This window comes from Microcaecilia unicolor, chromosome 4 (assembly GCF_901765095.1).
Source record: "Microcaecilia unicolor chromosome 4, aMicUni1.1, whole genome shotgun sequence".
In the NCBI taxonomy this organism is placed as follows: domain Eukaryota; kingdom Metazoa; phylum Chordata; class Amphibia; order Gymnophiona; family Siphonopidae; genus Microcaecilia; species Microcaecilia unicolor.
Genome location: NC_044034.1, coordinates 341063466 through 341084449, shown reverse-complemented (window position 1 = coordinate 341084449; position 20984 = coordinate 341063466). Strand labels below are relative to the sequence as shown.

The window sequence follows — 20984 nt, the reverse complement described above, 5'->3', positions numbered from 1 at the left end:
TTAAGAGATGGGCGTCCTCGGCCGATAATGGAAAAAAGAAGGGCATCCCTGACGAGCACTTGGCCGACTTTACTTGGTCCATTTTTTCTTGCGACCAAGCTGTGAAAAGGTGCCCGAACTGTCCAGATGACCACCGGAGGGAATCGGGGATGACCTCCCCTTACTCCCCCAGTGGTCACCAAGCCCCTCCCACCCTAAAAAAAACAACTTAATTTTTTGCCAGCCTCTATGCTAGCCTCAAATGTCATACCCAGCTCCAAGACAGCAGTATGCAGTTTCCTGGAGCAGTTTTAGTGGGTGCAGTGCACTTCAGGCAGGCGGACCCAGGCCCATCCCTCCCCCCCCCCCCCCCACCTGTTACACTTCTGGTGGTAAATGTGAGCCCTCCAAAACCCACCCGAATCCCACTATACTCACATGTAGGTGCCCCCCTTCACCCCTTAGGGCTATGGTACTGGTGTATAGCTGTGGGGAGTGGGTTTTGGGGGGCTCAGCACCCAAGGTAAGGGAGCTATGCACCTGGGAGCAATTTCTGAAGTCCACTGCAGTGCCCCCTAGGGTGCCCGGTTGGTGTTTTGGCATGTCAGGGGGATCAGTGCACTACGAATTCTGGCTCCTTCCATGATCAAAGGGCTTGTATTTGGTTGTTTTTGAGATGGGCATCCTCAGTTTCCATTATGGCCGAAAACCGGGGACGACCATTTCAACATTTAGGTCGACCATCTCTAAAGTCGACCTAAATGTTGAGATTTTTGGATGTCCCTGACCGTATTATCGAAATGAAAGATGGACGCCCATCTTGTTTCGATAATACGGGTTTCCCCGCTCCTTCGTGGGGGTCGTCCTGTGAGGACGCCCTCATGAAAACTTGGGCGCCCCGTTCGATTATGCCCCTCTTGGGCTGCATAGTTCTGTTTGTATTGCTGAACCTGGAAGCAGGTCGATTTCTCTGCAGGTTGTGATGTCATTATTGCTTTTGAGGTAATACAGGTTCTTTTAGATTACATCTGGGGAAGGGGATTTGTGAAGTTTTCAAAGCTGATATGCAACATTTTGGGTAATTATATACATGAAGGGCAATTCTATAAGCTGGTGCCAAATATGCACGTAAGTTATAGAATATGAGCACTTGCGTCATTGGTACCAGTAATTTATTTTATTTATTTATTCATTCTTGTATCCCACTGTTATCCAAAAACAAGTTTCGGTTCAAAGTGGCTTACAAATTACATTCTGGTGACCTTAGAGTCACTCTGGGACTTGACTTTTACCACTCGGAATGCTTTACAAACTTTAATTTCTCAAAATACAGAGACAATTAAAGTACTATCAGAGACTGCATTGAACCAACTACAAATTAATCTTTCTCAAACCTCCGAAGCAAAAAAAACTGACTGAAAAAATTGAAAAATTGGAACTTTTCGAACAGGCTTCAATTAAGGAGAGAAATTTTTCCTTTAGGCGTTTGGAGTATCTGGAAAATCAAGCCAAAAGACTGTCTCTTCGTTTTTTAAATTTTCCTAGATCACCTTTAATTTCACCAGTCCAAATGCTTAAAAAATATTTAGTACAGATTCTAGGAATGCAGGAGACATCTTTGCCACCCATAACTAGAGCATTTTACCTTCAATTAGATATTAAATCATCTGAAAATTTACCTTTACAGGGGTCAATGAATATAATTGCATTCCTGGAAACATCTCTTGAAGTAATTACACAGAGAACTACACTGCTTGCAACGTTTACGTTAGTTTGAGTACTGCATCTCTATCCATTTCTATCTCTAAGGCATTTAGATTCTGAGTTTATGGGTTCAAAGATAAGGATCTTTCCAGGGAAACGCAGAGGAGACGTAAGAGGTTCCTACTGCTGCGGGCTAGAACAGTAGCAGTGGGAGCGGATTTCCTTCTGCGGTTTCCCTGTGTTTGTAGAGTTAAATTTCAGTCAAAACAATATCAATTCTTTGACCCAAAACAGTTAGAAGAATTTCTAATTAGCAAAGAGGAGGTTAGTGTAGAAGTCTAACCCCATATGTACCACTTTATAGCAGGCTAGAGTTAACCACTGGAACAACGCTTCTTGGGCTATTTTGTGATGTAACCGCTTGAAATAAGCAGGATAATTTTATTTCCTTATCTTGGATCATCATTCAGTGTAATATTGTGGACGATAGTAAGAAGAAAATTTAGACATTAGATGTAATGTTACATGTGAATTACTTTTTCTTTTTGTGTATTGACACTCATAAAAATGAATTATGTTGTTAAAAGCTATAAATAAAGAGTTAAAAAAAAACCAAATTACATTCTGGTTATGGAACTTACAAGGATAGTTTATGGTTAGTAATCGAAATGAACATTTACAGCTAAGTTATTTGAATGTAGAATTTTTTCAAGCGGTATGTTTTTAGTTCTTTTCTAAATTGCAGATAGTTCATGATGCTTCTTGCGGTCTTTGGTATTGAGTTCCACTATTTGGAGCCCAGATAGTTAAATCCAGCCATGCAGATAGATTTACACACATAAGTGCTAAGTGCCATTCTATAAAGTATATGCCAGGTGCACTGGGGAAGAAGTGTATACTTATTAGTTGCAGGATGTGTCTCCAAACAGATTACATGTTGTAATGTTATCTGAGGTGCGGACTGCCTTTGGTGCCCACCAGGGACGTAGCCAGACCCCAAGGGGAGGGGGGAGGGCACATGCCCCCCCCCCCCCCCCCCCCGCCTGATGGTATGCCGCCTCGGTCAGATGCATACCAGCCCAATGTTTTTCTTCCAGGTGCACCCAGCCGTCCTCCCTCCCTCTCCCCATCACCTGCAGCCTGGTAATCCTCAAATGTCCCTTTGCTAACTGTTCCCAGAACTGTGATTTACTGCCTGCAGTGCTCTCTGTAGTGCTTGTTTTTGGATGGTGTATACAGACCTTCACTCAGCTGTGGAAGGATTCTGTTTGGACCTGGCCAGGGTTGGGATGCTGCAGAGGCAGCTTTCATGGCACTTAGAAGGGAGGGAGGACCAGCCATCGCACTAAGGAGATGCTGATGGGCCAGGGTCAAGGTGCACATGCATTTTATTCTTAAGGGATTCAGATTGTATCACCTAGCCAAGGACCATAGCTGCGATGACTGAGGAAGAGCATTAAAGTGAGGAGAAAAAAAAGCAGAGGTTCTCTGTATGCACTCACAATGACAGAATACTCTTATCTATTAACTTCATCTTATTTTTGGGACATTGTCCCCCATCTCTGCTGGTTCAGGCAATATAGTGCAAGTTGCAACTGTGGTCTTAATTTTGTTTTCAGCTATTCAAAATACAGTTTGCTATCTGAGTTGAGCATAATGATGAAACAATCCTTCTGCTTTTCATCTAGGGGAGGCCTGATGTCCGCATGGCGTACATTCAGTTTGTTCTTTCCTTTTTCATTGCCAGTGATAACACGACTATCGCTCAGTTGCTGGAGTTGAAAGGTAACTAAAAGATGTTAGTTTTCCTGTGTCCAAGACACTGGCAGATGGGAAAGGATGAGAGATAGAGGAGGCTGAAAAAGCTCATACACTGTGCATGGATTATCTTGTTTGCTACATTTTAAATCACCTCTGTCAGCTTGATGCGATTTCTGCCCATCCCTTATCTCCTCTGTGTTTGATAGTTTTCAAGAGAATTGTTGAAGCAATCAGGATCCAAGCAGTCATGCATTTCTATTAGGAAAAATCAGTAGAAAAGTCTAATTTATCTCTAGGATGATCCACAAATGTGAGAACATAAATGTTGCCATACTGGGACAGACCAAGGTCCATCAAGCCCAGTATTCTGTTTCCAACAGTGGCCATTTCAGGTTACAAGATCCTAAACCAGTAAAATAGATTTTATGCTGCTTATCCTAGAAATAAGCAGTGAATTTTCCCAAAGTCTATCATAATAATGGCTTATAGACTTTTCCTTTAGGGAGTTATTCAAACCTTTTTTAAACTCTGCTAGGCTAACTGCTTTTACTACATTATCTAACAACGAATTCCAGAGTTTAATTACATGTTGCGTGAAGAAATATTTTTTCTTATTTGTTTTAAATTTACTACTTAATAACTTCATTGTGTGCCCCCTAGTCCTAGAATATTTTTGGAAAGCGTAAACAAGCAATTCAAGTTGACTGATTATGGGTAGACGTGAATCGCTTGTTTACTCCAAAAAAAATTTGACTTCAAACCAAAACAACTCACTTCATAATGTAGTTGTGAGAATGTGTGTACAGTCCAGGTCAGCTGTTTTCTTCCTGCCTGTGTTCCATTTACTGTTGCTAGCTGTTGTTGGGGGCCATACACCTCTTCTCTGCTGGTGGCTGTTGGTGAGGGGGGGGGGGGGGGGAATCTTTCTCCTTGTACCTGGCTCAGGCAGCTCATTAGCATCAGGTTCTTAGCCTCTGACCTGTCCATGGGATATTTGACTCAAGGGGCCCTTTTCCCACACCCAGCAGAAGGTATGAGAATCACTGTTGATTCCAGTTCACTGAACTTTTTCTGAGCAGATTAGATAAATATTTGTCTGAGGCACAGTGAGTCCTACTTGGAGCTAGGGCAGGACCAATTAATAATACATTATTCTTAATTTATAATCTGTGGGATGAGGGGTTGGATGTTTGGTTCTTCGCTCTTTGCTCTTCGCTCGCGTGTAGGATTAAATTGCATATTTCAATTATGTGGGTTGGGAGATCTATCTGTATGTTTCATTTTTATGCTTTAGAATATATATCCCTACTTGGATTCTCCTAGGTTAAAAGGGAGGTGGTATTTTGTCAGGGTACCAATGTGTATCTGTGTAACAAACACCATGTTTGTCTGTTTTATTGTATTGTTCTTTGTTGGTTCAATAAAAATTGTTTCAATATAATTTATAATCTGATTGATTGTGGAGCCAAGAAAGCCAGCGGATAGACTGTGATCCAGAGGGATATGTTCTCTCTTTATCACAGAATCATAAGGTATTTGAAAGGAATGTGAGCAAATATTTCTTCAACAAGAGAGTGGTGAACCCCTGGAAAAAGACTTTTAGTGGAAGTTACAGGAGGCAAAATGACGACAGAATTCAAGCAGGCCTGGAATAGACGACACACAGAGGGTAATTTTATAAACAGCTGTAAAATGTAAAATGCTGATTTATGCATATTAAAGGGTTCTTATGCCTAAAAGTATGTTCGGTCCAAGTTGACATGTACTTGTACAGTAGGTGTGCTCAGGGCTGGAGTCTGGACGGAACTGCGATTTACTTGCATATTTTATAAAATATGCATACATGATTGCATACACATTTATAATTTATTGAAATTTACTATACCGCCTAAGCTAACTGGCAGGTCTTGGCGGTTTACAATAATCAAAAACAAAAGGAAAAAAACTACAATAAATTGACAGGAAAGGAACACAAACAGCAAGAAACAAACACACTTAAAAACTATGCTATAGCTGGAGCAAGGGGTGAGCCTAAAGGAGACGAAGGAGAAGAGAAGGAAGGGAAGAGAGGTAGAGAGAGGGAGGAATCAGCAGGGCAGCAGTGGCCAGTCCCACCAGGAGTAACCTAAACAGGGACGAAGGCTTGAGTAAAAAGCCAAGCCTTCAATGCATAATGTCTGCAGCTTTAATCTTAAGTTCACCACCCTCTTGTTGAATAAATATTTTCTCACATTCTTTTTGAACACCTTATTTTATGATTCTGTGATCAGAGAACATATGTCAGTGTTAAATATCCTTCTGGATCACAGTCTAACCTCTGGTTTTCTTGTCTTTACGGTCAATCAGGTGATGGTAAAAGATATCACTCAAGTATAAGCACAATCTGCTGAATATTTAGGAGGGGCAGTTCCAGTTCTTTTCATCTGCTGGTGTATTTTTTATAGCTTTTGGAGTCATGTCAGAAAATGGCAGATTATTCCTTTATGAAAAGGAGGCAGCAGGAAGGAGCACAAAAGAGCCAACATGGGAAAGATACGATGTTCAGGGTCTTCTGCATCCAGAAATGTAAATTTGTCCTTTTTCCGCCCTTTGGTCCTTTAGGGAAATGCAGATTTACAGCAATATTGTATAGTGTATTATTATTCTGTATTCCATTGCATAGCTTCCCATTATTCCAGAATCTGTAGTTGTGTCCATCAACCAGCAGATGAAAACTGAGTCGATACATATCTGTCTTGGAATCCAATCCAGTGCTCCGATATTTTCTATCTCCAGCAAGTGTGGATGCACTTTTCAGCCTCCGCTTCTGAGTGCTTTGCTCCTGGTCAGGTTAGTCAACTGGTCTCCAGCTGAGCTTTGCGGGTGGCTCTGCAGAAATCATATCTGGAGGTCTTCAGAGCCCTGTCTCTGGTGCCCCACAAATTTACTTTTTCCCCTCCCTTCACCCCTCCCCTGTTTCCTGTGGAGCTCTCCTTTTCTAGCACACAACCTTAAAAATAAAAAGTAAGGAGAAGGAAAGAGGTTTGCTGGAGAGCATGGGATAGAGCATTAGTCCTGATTCTCTCTCATCTGGGGTAAGACTTATGGAGACTGTGAGCTTGCAAGGAGCAGCTGGCAGTGGTAAGTCTGACTAAAGTTTCACTTAGAACCGCTTGGAGGGCTACAAGTTCTACTTAATGCAGAGGAAGTATCCTGATTCACTGCTTGGGACAAGTTGTGCTGTGCTTGGTGCTGGTGACAGTTGGAGTGAATGGCAACTCCTGCGGAGGCAGTTAAGCGATGTTCCTGCTGTGGGACCCACCAGCTGGCATCGGGGCATTGCAGTGTGTTCAATCCGGGAATCCCACAGGACGTGGAGGAAACAGCACAGCATCCAAATATGCCATGGTCTTCAAGCTCTCCGACAGGGCCGGTGCGCAGTTTGATGCAGGAGAGCGCAGGAATGGGCACCATTTTTTTGGTGCCCACTGGCAGTGAGAACCAGCCTCTGCCTAATCACGTATGGAGCACAGCCACTATTTTACAGCCTCAGGGCCTGACAGAGCACTCAGCTGCATTGAGATCTTTGTTTTCTCCTGAGTTTATATTGCTCTTACTCCAGACATATTTACTGATCAGGGACAGTCAGTTGCTGCACGGTGCTTCAGTTTCTTGCCCCACTGCCCTCCAGGAATGGTCAGATAAGGCTATCTCTGCTTCTTCCTACATATCTGATGTGGTCTCAGCCTGTTCAGAGGAACTATCGTTGAAGAAGCCGTTAGAGGAGGAAGAGCTCACTCCTGAGGAGGAGGATTATCTGAAAGTACTGAGGTTGTTTCATAAAGAGGAGCTCAGTATTCTTATTGTTGAGACACCGGCAATGTTTTCCATTGAAGAGCCTTCTGCTTCGGCGTCAGGAGTTCCATCTTCATTGATCATGAGGGGGCTTAGAAGTCCTTCTAAGGTCTTCCTGATGCTTCCAAACATTCAGGACCTGATTACAGCAGAATGAGTCTTGCACACGGAGTTAAAAGTGGGAAGTGCCATGGCTCGCCTCTACCTGCTAGTTCCGGAGGAGAAAGATAAATTTCAGCTTCCCCGGGTAGGCTCCCTGGTTACGGCGGTAACTTAGACTACCTTGACAGTGGGGACACTGCCCTAAAAGACCTATGGGATAGGAAGCTAGAAGACTTGTTGAAACAAGCTTTTGAAGTGGCCTGTTTGGTCCTTCAAGTGATAGTGTGTAGCTGACTCGTGGCTGAGGCATCAGCAGTCGACAACACAAGATGGGTACCGTAATTCCCAGCTGGAAGCGGGGTTGGCTTACTTGGCAGATGCTATTTATGATATGTTATGTCCTGCAGTATGTCTTTGTCATGGCACGTTGGCACCTCTGTTTGCATGACATTGGATATGTCCAGTTAAATTGGCCTTTCAAAGCAAGTGGCTATTTGGAGAAGATCTCAGTACCTTGGTGAAAGATTGGGTGGAATCTAAGCCACAATGGTTGCTGGAGGATAAGCCAAAAGCCTCTGGTAATTTGTCTTCAGGGAGCTCTCAATCCTGATTTTGAGACAACACACTGTACCAGCTTGGTTGTCAGCAATATGGTCAGAAGTCCCGCTGGCATGCCAATCTTCCTTTCATGCGGACAGGAAGTCCTCCTCTCAGTCCACTAGAACGCCGAATGCCTCCAGAGCTTTGTAATGATACGAGGATGGTACACTCTTTTCTTCCTCTGGTGGGAGGATGTCTTCAGGAGTTTTGGGCCAAAATCACGTTAGACCAGTGGGTTCTGGATATTTGTACAGAAGGTTACAAGTTGGAGTTCTCCTGCCCTATCGCTCTTCTCTTTCAATCTCCTTGTCGAAAGTTAACCAAGGTGGTCGATGTTCAGGCCACCATAGATTCCTTGCTGGTGCTCCGGGCCATTATTACAGTTCCCTGGATCGAACAGAGACAAGGCAGATACTCCATCTACTTCATTGTCCCAAAGAACGAAAGTACCTTTCGTCTGATCTTAAATTTCAAAGATCGAAATCACTGCCTCCGAGTGTCCTGCTTTCGCATGTAAATGCTCAGAGCAGTCATAGCCTCAGTTCAAGTGGGATAATTTCTTACCATCGTTAATCTCAAGAATGCGTGCTTGCATATACCCATATGGCTGCTGCATCAGAGGTTTCTACATTTTGCGATGCTGGGCTGTCACTTCCAGTTTCTTTGCTCTCGCTATGGGTCCAAGAACAACTCCTTCGGTGTCTGGAAATCATAGTTCACTCATATCTTGATGACTGTCTCATTCGTGCGTCATCCTATTCAGACAGCATGGTGGTGATGGTCCAAGCTGTCAGTCTTCTACAATCATTGGGTTGGGTGATCAGTTTCAAGAAGAGCAGGCTAATTCGCAGATACTGGAGTATATGGGTGTTCTATTCGACACAGCACTGGAGAGGATCTTCCTTACTGAGCACAGGAGGTTGAAGCTGGTTCAATAGATTTGTCTTCTCCTTAGTCAAGATAGGCCCAGGGACTACAGCTGTGTCCAGGTTCTGAGGTCAATGATGGTGGCAATGGAAATGGTGCCACGGGCAAGGGCTCATATGCACCCATTACAAGAATCTCATCTTAGCTGCTGGTCTCCGGTGTCAGAAGTACGACCTTCATCTTCCTTGGATGCTGGTTGCCAGATGGAGCATGCAGTGGTGGTTGTCACACAGGTATTTGACTGTCGGAGTTCCCTTTCTGATAACACAATGGGAAGTGGTGACAAAGGACGCCAGGAAGTCAGGTTGGGGAACTCGTTACAAGTTCCATTTGGCACAGGGCACCTGGATGGAGCAGGAGTCTCGGTGGTCAATTAAATCGCTTGGAACTCAGGGCAGTGTCAAATGCCTTAACACAACTTTGCTCCCTTTTTGATGGGGGGCTCTGGTCCATGTTTTCTCCCGCAATGCATCAGCGGTGGTTTATATCAACAAGCAAGTTGGGCCTCTCAGCCATCCAATCGTTTTGTCAGCAGCTCACTTCGATGGGCCTTGAATTTGGAGGCAGACTTTTTCAGCAGGCACTCCTTGGACCCTGTGGTCTTATTCTACGAGGCATAAAGCAAAATCCTGGGTGGAGACTACTTGCGGTCTCTGATGGATATTTGCAAGGTGGTGATGTGGTTGATGCCTCATACCTTTGCCAAGCACTACAGGGACGTTGCATCATGCTCGGAAGCCAGTTTTGGGGCTTTGGTCCTTAGGGTGGCGGTGCCAAAAACCCACCCACAGGATGCTTTTGAACATCCCACAGATTCTGGAATAGGGGAAGCTACATAATGGCAGGAGAACTTACCTGATGATGTTCTTTCCATTAGTTCTTCCCATTATTCCAGAGGCCTGCTAGAGGTTTATGAGATGTTCAGTCAGTGCGAAGTAACGGATCAAATAACAACTTTCACCTTACATTGTGCTTCCTACATATCTCTTGTTCTCAACAAGTTGTCCAGAAATGATAGGTCCACACATGTTTGCTCATCTGGTTATTGTTAGGTTAGCTAGTTGTTTACGGTTGTTGTGTTCTGAGTTTCTCCTTACTGCTTGTCTACGTAAATACTGAGGAGCAGAACTGGATGCCAAGAGAGATATGTATGTCTCAGCTCAGTTTTCAGTTCTCTATCTCCACCTGCTGGTTGGTGGATACAACTATCCCATAGGTTCTGGAATAGTGGGAAGGACTAATGGAAAGAAATTTGAGGTAAAACCAAATTTCTCCTTTTAAATGGTCTGTCAACAGAGTTTTGGTAATGATTACAGAATATTTATAGAGTTGGGGGTGTTTAGGTTTACAGTTGTTTATTTGTGTGCTCACTGTTCTTTGCTGTGTTAGATTTTGTTACAGATATTTTTATCACTGGATTAAAGGAAGACAGAATTTCTACTATCAATCTCCTCCTTTCTACGCTAGAAACAAAGGTTGGTGTTTCCTGACATTGAATCCATCAGTGCCCTTTTTCTTATTATCTCTTGTAGGCAAGGCACTGATCTGATCTTGCACTAATAGCAGTTTTACTAATTCTGGGCACTCCTTTTTCTGTTTAGTGATATTATTCAGGGATTATGTAATCTGTCATCTGTTTGACCTTAAAGTGATCCTCAGACCTGCTTAATTGTCTTTCTAGCTGCATATTCCCTCACACAGTGAAGGGAGAGCAAGGCTTTGTAGGTAGGGAGAACAGAAGCATACATGGTGAAGCTGGGGGCGAGGACCTTAAACTGGATGATGTAGTTTCATATATAAAGGCGATTTCCAAATTTTAAACAAATATTTAAATCCCATCTCCCAACAGTTGGAGGAATAATTACTTAATTTTAGGTCATTTGATATACTGCTGAGGGCTTCACATAGGCATACAGCGGTTAACAAGTTCAGTTTTCCATACAGGTACTAGTACTGTCCCTAATAGGCTCACAATCTAAGTGTGTATTGTACCTGGGGTAATGAAGGGCTAAGTGACTTGCCTAGGGACACAGAGCTGCAGAGGGAATTGAGCCCAGTTTCCCAGGATCTCAACCCACTGCTGCCCGTTAGGCAGCAGCGAGAATCGAACCTGGTTCCCCAGTTTCTGCAGCCCACTGCACTAACCATTAGGTCAGCTTCCCACTTGGTTATATACTTTTGTAGAGGGGTATGGTATGTTAATAAGGCCAAATATAAATGAGAATTACCGCCCTTCCTCCTCGTGTCCTCTCATATCCCTTTCAGCAAAGTTTCCTTCGAGCTTAAATCTCTCAGGTCCTATGATAAACACTATATCTGACCTGCCTATACTGAAAAGCGCTCTCACCTCCAATCTATATTTGTTTTGGAGGTCCAAGAATGATAGAAATACACCCTCATCCCAAAACTGCCCCAGGGTACGCAAGCCATTGGAAGCCCATCGATTAAACACCACCTCCCTGGACCCTGGTGGAAATAAGTGATATACTAGTAGCAGCACTGTCTGTAGATGGTAGTCGGTCCAGGAAGAACTTGGATACAAAGTGATGTTAAGCAGCATCTGAGTAGTACTCGGTCTATAATAAAACAGTGCAACATCCTTAAGGTCTGATTTTATTTATTTATTTTTAATTTACACATAGGAGAGAATGGGAAAGGGATTTTGGAGAGGCCACATCGGAAGAACAATGGGCAGAAATTTGAGATAGTCGACTATATTGTCTCTGTATTGATTTAAAGAAAATAGTTATAAAATCCTATACCGCTGCTACCTAATACCAAAGAGACTTACTAAGATGTTTTCTGGTGCTTTAAACAGCTGCTGGAGAGGTTGCAAGGTAGTTAAGTCAGTACTAAGTATTGACTTGTTTTGGGACTACAGTTTTCTCAGGGTGGTTTCTTGATATACTTAGGAGGTCATTGTAGAAGCGTCTTATGTCTAAATAGAACCTCGGAGTCCCTAGCTGTAGTGTCGTGGTACTACAGCTAGGGGATCAAGGTGCAAGATACCCTTTTTTAAATCGTTTGGCAGAGCCTTTTATAAAATACAGGCAGAATGGAGCACATTCTGACCTGGATGTCTCCGTTCTGATTCCAATGACCTATCTAAAATGGGCCTAAAATGGAAGATAAGTTTGCACTTATAGAATAGCTCTGAGCCCTATTGCTGAATCTGGCTCTCTGTGTGTCATTTTCTAATTTACTTGCTTATTTGTGTCATGTGTGTTCTTATATTTGTTTCTGTGTCTGTCCGCATTGAAGTTGCATGGCATCCGGGGCATTGTTTGATTTGCGATTTCATTGCCTTCAAGGTTGTTAAAAATAAGGACATCAGCAAGACCCAGAAAGTTCGCTTTTTCACAGCAGCTGGTTTAAATCACATCGCTTCACTGTACCGGTGGGATGGCATTGTGGATGTGAGCACTGAGGAGGTTAAGGTAACTTATTTGCACACAACCAGTATTGCTTTTTGTATGTGGTCGCTCCTCTGGTTATAGTACTTTACTCACACACTAACAGGGCAGACTTAACTCTTTGGGTCTTAGACAAACAAGCATTTCGAATCCCCGCTCTCCCCATACTATACATTTTTAAACTCCCGCAAACTTTTATGAACTGCCAGTATGTTAAGTCTCAGTATCTAATTACATCACATTAATGTAGGGATTTAAACCTACCGCTTGACCTCGGTGAACACTCTTCCTCCCTCAAACTCTAGAAAGCATTCTTTATCCTTTTGACACCCAAGCGCTTGGCCTCAAAAACTTCTAGCACCTGTTTGGCCCACAACCACTGCTGCCGGAGGATTAATTGCTGAAAGAGATGTTTCCTGTGCCATTAATGTTGGCTTTCTGTCAACATAATTTATTCTTCCTTAACATATATATGCACATGATATATATCTATACCATGATCTGTTCACGTATGTTATGCTACATGTATGTTACCATGTATGTCTGCAACTTAACACGTTACCATTTGTAATGCTGTTACCCGGAAATGGCAACCACCATTACGGCAAATGTAAGCCACATTGAGCCTGCAAATTGGTGGGAAAATGTGGGATACAAGTGCTACAAATAAATAAATAAATAAATAAAGCAAATATTTGTTAAAAGCAAGCTCCCAGTATATCACAGGACTGCATAGTTATCCACATGGGAATTATATGTAGCATAAGGGGATCCTACTCATACTGTACCTCAAATACAGTATATATTATTCAGTGCTGAAAATGTGAAGAAGGATGCTGTGTCAGAGAGACAAACTAAAGGTTAAAGACAAAAATCAATTCACACAGACGTAAGATTAGATGCTACAAAGCTATTGAGACAGACATGGGGAAGCCACTGCTTGCCCTGGGATTGGTAGCATGGAATATTGCTACTATTTGGGTTTCTGCCAGGTACTTGTGACATGGATTAGCCACTGTTGGAAACAGGATATTGGCCTAGATGGACTGTATAGCTATTCTTATGCTGTTATGATACCTCTGTGAGAAAGCACTTTTCAGGACCAGAGCACTGCATAGATGAGCTTGTGGTTTGGTATGGGGTAAACCATTGGTGTCGTGTCTAGATGTGGTGAAATTCTTGAGAGGTTCAAGTTGATCAACCTCTCTTGGCCTTAGGATTTTAATTTGGTTTTGTCAGGCCTAGTAAAGCCATCCTTTGAACCCTTTTGCAATTCAAAGTTGAAAGATGTGACCCTAAAAATGATTTTGTTGGTGCCAATTTGTTCAGCAGGAAGGATCTTGGGAAGTTCAGGCATTGTCATGCAGGGAGGTCTTCCTTGTCCCAATGGTAGTGTCTGCTTTTTGTATGAATCTGTGAATCCTTCTCCTGTTTCTGGGGAAGGCAGGAGGGGATGCGAATCAGAAATAGTTACTTAAGGTGGATGTTAGAAGGATGTTATGCATCTGTCTTAGGAGGATGGAAAATGTTTGCAGGTTGTCTGTTTGTATTCTTTGGTGAGCCGAGAAAAGGAGAGGCAACTTCTAAGACAACTATAGGATATCTGCAAGGTGGCAATGTGGTTGTCCCTCTATTCCTTTGTGGGACATGTCAGGATGTGGAATTTGAAGCAAGGGTATTGTTTGTGGGTTGACGAGGAGCTACCCATAGAGGATATTGCTTTGGAACTCCCATATATCTGAACTGAAAATAAGCAGATAAGACCTAATTTCTGCTTCTTTAGCATTCTTCCAGACCAGTTCAGCTCCCACCCACAGTTCTCTAGGATGGTGGGGTTTTTTTTTTTTTTTGGACATGCAGGGAAGTTGAAGGCTTGGAGTTTAACAGTTTGCAAGCATGATGTTTGTATTTATGTGTTCATCTTGGATCCCCAGTTCGTAGAGTACATCTAAAAAAAAAATACAGGAAAGACAATACAAGATATATAGAGAAAAGCAAAACCTTAGTCATCTGGCTTTGAGACAGGGTGACTGATTAGCTGGAGGGCTGCATTGGATGCTTATAGGATGACTTTGAAGACACTAGTTCTCAGTCTCCATCTGTTGGAAGGAGTGTGGAAACCCATGAATCTGAACTGGTCTGGAGGGACTAAAGGAAAGAAAATTAGCAGGTAAGACCTAATTTCGCCTTGTGCACTATTGAGGGTCTATTTTAGAAAGGCACATTGGCTCCTGTATTGCCTTTACAAAATAGAGATGAAATAAGTACCTTTTTGGACTTTTCCCCTGGGGGCCCTATTATAAAATTAGCCCTTGGAAGATCATTTATAACTGCTTCTATCTACCTTGTGCAGAGAAATGCGTGCAAGTTACACCTATTTTATAATGGAAACTTATGTTCATATCTGCCTTCATAAAATAATCCTCCAGGAAGTGCACAGATGTCCCGGTTGTTTCTATGTGCTTCTGTGCACACATAAGTCACGACTCCCCCAGGAATACTTCTGCTCGTTCCCAGTAAAACTACATGTTAAGAGAATGTTATTGCATATGTGTATGCGCATGTAGCCCAGACTCTTTTTTATAAATGCCTGTTTCTGTGCAGAAAGGACTGGTTTTCTCTTATATGTACAGTGCTGTGACTAAATATGAGCGTACCAGACAGAGTGCTTTTTAATTTCTAGCCCCTGCACTCTAGAATAGTCTTCCTTTAGCGATTCATTGTGAATTGTTATTTCCCTAAATTTAAAACGGCTATTAAGACTTGGCTTTTGAAGCAGGCTTTCAGTGATTGTGATTGAGCTTTGTGACCACTTTTAACCCTTTTTCCTTTTGCTCTTTCCTTACTGTTTTCCCCTTTGTTGTTGTATGCTTGGGTTGCTCTTTCTTTTCCCCTCCCCCCCCATCCTATTTGACATTGTAGTTCTTTTTCTGTTTACATTTTTAGTTTGAAAAACCGCTTAGTTCTGTGCAAAAAGCGGTATAGTAAATGTTAATAAAGAATAAGTCGTAGTAGTAGTTTACCTGCTAAAATGGGTTATAAAACTACTCCCCCTTCTATTGAATATCTTAAACTGCAATGCTGCCTGGATGCCACTATGATGTATTTTTAACTAAATTGAGCTATCCTTTAATTGATATACTGTTCTTAGATTCATCTGAATACTTTTGTTTTTTCACTTGGTGGTTCATTTAGTTGTGCCACTGCATGAAGAGTGGTATATTAAACAATCATAAATGTAATCACAAGGCATGAAAGACATGTATTTTCTGTGTTCTCTACTCTACCAGGGCACCCAGGATCCCAGGGAAGCAGGAAAAGTCATGATAAGAGAATTAGTGCACGGCTTCCTATTGGACCTCTGCTGTTCTCTGAAACATGGCATTAATTTCCATGACCCAAGTCTTGGCACTGTGGGCAGGTAAAACTCTGACTTCCTAATTTGTGTGTGCCTGCACTGTAGCAGAATAGACTCTCATGCGGAAAGGGGTCTTCAGATCTTTCTTGCAGTTTGTGCTATTTGCGATCACTTATTCAGCTATATGGGGGTTGATAGAGCCTTTCACGTTTGAGTTGTTGGGCTCAAACTGATTCAAGTTGGAAACGATTGAGATTAGTTACTGTCTGAAAGCCATTCTCTGCCCAATAAGTTGGTGGTCCCAGGCCTGTTCCCAGTAGACAAAGGTCCACATTACTGGGAAAAACTCCTTGCACTTTCCTATTTTGACACTACTTAGCACCAGGGGTGTTGCTGCTATGGGGCCAGGGCCCCCGTAGATTTGGCCCTGGACCCCTCTACCATCGACCCCCCCCCCCCCCCACTCGCCTGCCCGCTCACTCGCCTACCTGGGCTGGTGGGGACCCCATCCCCCGCCAGCCAAAGTCTTCTTCCTTCCATTCAGGTTTCTGAGTCTGATGTCCTGCACGTACAACGTGCAGGATGTCAGAAACCTGAAAGGAAGGAAGAAGACTTCGGCTGACGGAGGATAGGGTCCCCACCAGCCCAGGTAGGCGACGACGATGGCGAGCGAACGGGGAGGTCCGAGAGGGGCGGCGGGGGGGGGGGGGGTGTCGGCGATGATGATGGCGGCAGTGGCGTGGGGCGATGATGATGATGGCGGTGGCGCCGGGGAGGCTAAAATGCCCCCGCACCTCGGCTCTGCCCCCCCCCCTACCGCTGAAGGTCAGATACGCCCCTGCTTAGCACTCTTGTTGCATTCTTGGCACAGAGGCGTGGAGCATGACTTGCCCTCTCCTAAGCTTTGGAGGTGGTTCTACCAGAACAGGGCTCAGGCACATTGCCAGGGCTTCGAGACTGCTGCCACCAGTGCTGTGCCTGATCTGTGGATATATAAAGGTTGTTTCTAATGCTTCTAAGAATGTTTTGTGACCACTAAATCAATACATTTAAAACTCTCTCTCGATGTCTGTTGCTGTGAATGCTGATACTGAGTTAATCGGTTGTATTTTGTTACAGCAACAGGCCTTTAAAGATCTCTAGCAATGATTCTTTTAGGTAGAATGGATGTGATTGGTTGCTTTCTTTTGGTCTCTGTTGGACAGTAATTTACTTTGTAAAATTTCTGTGTCAGAGGCTGATTCTTTCTTTTCTGCAAGGTTTCTTATTATTTTCTTCTTGGGCTTTACTTCTTTCTTAAATATGGTTAGTGCAGTGGGCTCTGATCCTGGCAACCTGGTTCTATTCCCACTGCAGCTCCTTGTGACCTTGGGCAAGTCACGTAATCCTCCAGTGCCCCAGGTACAAAAACTTAGATTGTGAGCCCTCTAGGGACCTGCATATAATGTGTACAGTGCTGCCTATGTCTAATAGTGCTATAGACATGATTAGTAGTAGTAAATATGCCTTATAGCAGAGAGGTTTGTGTTTAATCTTGGAAATTATTACAGCCATAAGTGTGTGTGTAACCTGTGGTGTAGTAATAAATGCATGCTGTCTGTCCCAGAGCAGGGAACCTGGTTCTGCTCCGATTCCTGGTAGGTTTAAAGACTTCCACAGAGGATGAGCTTCAAGCCGAGCTGGTGGTGAAGATCCTCCAATGCTGCCCAGACTTGCTTAGCAGATACTTCAAAGAAACCCAGTACTCCTTCCTGCCAAGAGTCAAGACTGCCTGGCTACAGAATGTTAAGCTTTTAAGAAAGGTAAAAATAGTAACTTTCTTGGTATTGTTTTCTATAAAAAAAAAAAAACAACAAACATTTTTCCTATCTTTCCTCCTTTTGTTCGGTGATGTGCTAATGTCACTCATTTGGTCATGTTTTTATGTGTGAGAGCATCAGAACATATGAAGACTCAGAGTGAAAAACGATCAAAGTCCATATTTAAAATTTAATTTAATTTATTTATTTATTACATTTGTATCCCACATTTTCCCGCATAGCAGTAGGCTCAATGTGGCTTACAGGTTCCAGAGAGGAGAGTACCAACTCCGGGAATATATACAGAGTGGAAAATAGAGTAACAGTAGGTGCAAGGAAGCTGATAAGGTTCCGGAAAAGACAATACAACTCTGGGACGAATATATAGTAGCATATAGAGAGAAGTAATCCCAATGAGGCTGATAAGTCTCCGGGGATGGGACTTACAGCTTCTAGTGAGCAATACAGAGTAGGATAAGGGTAGAAGTGCACTTAATTATAACTGGAGTGGTAAAATTCGTACAGGATTATGTGAAAGGGGTATTGTTAATTTCTTAGATCGAAAGATGTGATGCATTGTTCATGAATTAGTTTGGGTCTGCTGGGTAGGCTTTCCAGAAGACGTGAGTCTTGAGGTCTTTTCAAAATTTTAAATGGGTGTTCACAGTTCTAATGTTTCTAGGTAAAGCGTTCCAGAGCTGGGTGCAAATGTAGGAAAAGCTGGATGCATATGTTGATTTGTATTATAATTTAGTTAATGCTGCTTCATTCTAATGTTTATCCTCAGAACTTGCCATCCCTTTATGTTTCAACATTTTTATTGAAGGTATATCTCTATTGTCACAATAAGACCGAACAACATACAGCAATGCATAACTAAATCCTAACAGCTACTTCCAGTTTTAAAAGAAAACAATTATACAATTTTTCTCCCCATACATCCCCAACTTCTTCCAACCCCCTGGGTTACCCTAATAACTTCTCACCCCTTCCCTCCCAATCCCTCCCCAACAATCAACTTATAACATGTTAACACTTTGGATTCTAGCAGACCATACCTTCCCCTGAATCATCCCACCAACAACCACCTCCCACCCCCATGCCCCCCCCCCAAAAGCCCCATTGACCTATCTAGTAACCCGTCCCCCTACCTGCCCCCCCCTATAAATTAAGTAAGCTGAATTACAGTTACTAATTCACACTAAGGCTGGATCAAGTTAAGGACGAGACTTCGACCTCGAGGTCTTAGATATTGTAGATAGGGATTCCAAATTTGTAGGAAGCGTTGTTTACATTTAGGAGACTCCCCTCATGTCCCTTGCTTCCCATGTTACTAAAATGCACTCAATTTCTCCAGTGCCAAAAGGATGGTTTATCTTGTGCCGTCCAATATTGTAGAATGCATTTCCGTGCTACCAGGCACATCTTGCGACATAGTAGCTGACTCTGGCAGCGGGTGGAAAGCCTTCGGCTTATCCAAAACAGATTGATCTAATGAACCTTGTATTGTTACCCCCCAAAATTTGATCAGAAACAACTTTACTTGCTTCCAAAAGTCTCGTATGGATGGGCATAACCAGAAAACATGACCCAAGGAGTGTGGAATCCGACCACATTTAATGCACGCATTCCTTCCAGTCCCCCCCATGTGTGCCAGCTGCCCTTTCGTCTTATAGGCCCGAAGAACCACCCTATATCTGCATTCTCTCAGGCTCTCATCCGACGTTAGTGTCAGAATGCCCCTTAAAGTGGCTCCCACATCCCAATTCCCCAAAGAAATCCCCAGCTTCCCATCGCACCTTCAGAACGGAGTAGTCTCCTGGGGGGTTCCCTTTTATTCAAAGATTTATGAAGCCCTTGAACCGAGAGATCTCCCTCCAAAGTTTCCTGAAAGAACTGACGTACCCTAGCTCCCATCTTAAGACCCAATTGCGGTTTATCCAAGGATGCTACATAATGTTTTATCTGTGCATAGGTGAACCGGCTCCCCCATGTAGCACCTATCTGAGTTTGTAAATCCGCAAAGGAGATTAACTCTCCCTCACCATTCAATAAATCTTCCAACAACACAATTCCTTTTGCTCTCAAGTTTTAAACACAGAATTCTCCAGCCCCGGTTCAAACTTGTCATCCCTTTAAAAATACTCTTTTAATATACATAATTGAGTCTTTGGAGTCATTTTTCTCAGAATTCCATTTTTTAGGCATTGATGGTTGTTCCCTCTTACTCTTCATATGTTATAGTAGCACTGTGAGGTCAATAATCAGCTACACAGTCAACATATAATTTGAAAGATCTGAGACAGTTGCAAAAAATACATTTACTGATGCTGTCCAGTCAGGTAGCTCTGCTCACTATCCACATTTAGGACTAGATACGATATATCAGGCCTAAAAAATCAGCGTTGAAACGAAATACGCCTAAATTTAGGCGTACTTTATAGAATAAGCCATAAATTTTCACACGGTTTATAGAATACGCTGAGCTCCCTTCCGCGAAACTAAATTTAATCGCTGGCAGTTACACCAAGTAAAACTTGGTGTAAATGCAGATGCCTAAATTACGCGTGGACTGGGTATATTCTATAACAATGTTCATAGATTTTAGAAACACCAACGACCCCCCCATTCCATGCCCCTTTCCAACTGTGTGACTTAGAATTTACCTAATCATCATAGGCTAAAAAACCTCCTAACTTTTATTATGTGTCTGCTGGCACTCAAATATGTAAACGTGCAGGGATCACTCAACTTATAGCTGTATCGTCACTGTATCTCACAGCCAATAGCTGTATCGTCACTGTAGAGAGATACAGTGACGATACAGCTATAAGTTAAGTGATCCCTGCACGTTTACATATTTGAGTGCCAGCAGACACATAATAAAAGTTAGGAGGTTTTTTAGCCTATGATGATTAGGTGGAAGCTCCCTTAAGTTGAAGTCCAACAAAGGAGTTTTCTACTTGTGTTTGAGGCTTTTTCCTCCAATTCAACATCATAATACCTTAATAGTAGAACACAGGGGAATGTATTCATTGAGGAAGGACTGTTTTATTATTTACACTCTGCAAGCTCTATTTTGTTAGATATAGATGACTTAGAATTTACCCACATCTTGTTATAGAATACGCTTAGACAGTTCTGCCTGTAAATTCTAATTAATGCCAATTAGTGTCAGTTGCTTGTTAAGTGACAGTTATTGGCACAGATTGGCTTGTTAACTAATTAAGTTGCACACGCAAATCAAGAATATGACTGGATTTGCATGTGCAACTTAAGTCGCACTATATAGAATTTCTTGGGTTAACCTGAAGTGTCCAAGTTAGATGTTTCAAGTTACACCTGCTACTTGTGCATGCCACTTGGAGGTCTAACTTAAATGTTTAGAAGTTGAATATTTTTTGTTTTTACTTATATTTTATGAAGTTTCACAAAGTAATACTTAAGAACATAAGAGCCATACAGGCTCAGACCAGTGGTCCATCTAGCCCAGTATCCTGCTTCCAG

The 20984-nt window shown here is 42.7% G+C and overlaps 1 protein-coding gene across 2 annotated transcripts in view; it reads left to right on the top strand.

Moving 5' to 3' along the window:
* Nucleotides 1-20984, top strand: part of URB1 (URB1 ribosome biogenesis homolog) — a 147722-nt gene that overhangs the window by 16737 nt on the left and 110001 nt on the right. For both annotated transcript variants that reach the window (XM_030202133.1, XM_030202131.1), the window contains exons 5-9: nucleotides 3372-3468; nucleotides 10297-10382; nucleotides 12219-12344; nucleotides 15611-15741; nucleotides 17285-17480. In XM_030202133.1, the coding sequence (XP_030057993.1) occupies nucleotides 3372-3468; nucleotides 10297-10382; nucleotides 12219-12344; nucleotides 15611-15741; nucleotides 17285-17480 (636 nt within the window). The remainder of the gene's footprint in view (nucleotides 1-3371; nucleotides 3469-10296; nucleotides 10383-12218; nucleotides 12345-15610; nucleotides 15742-17284; nucleotides 17481-20984) is intronic.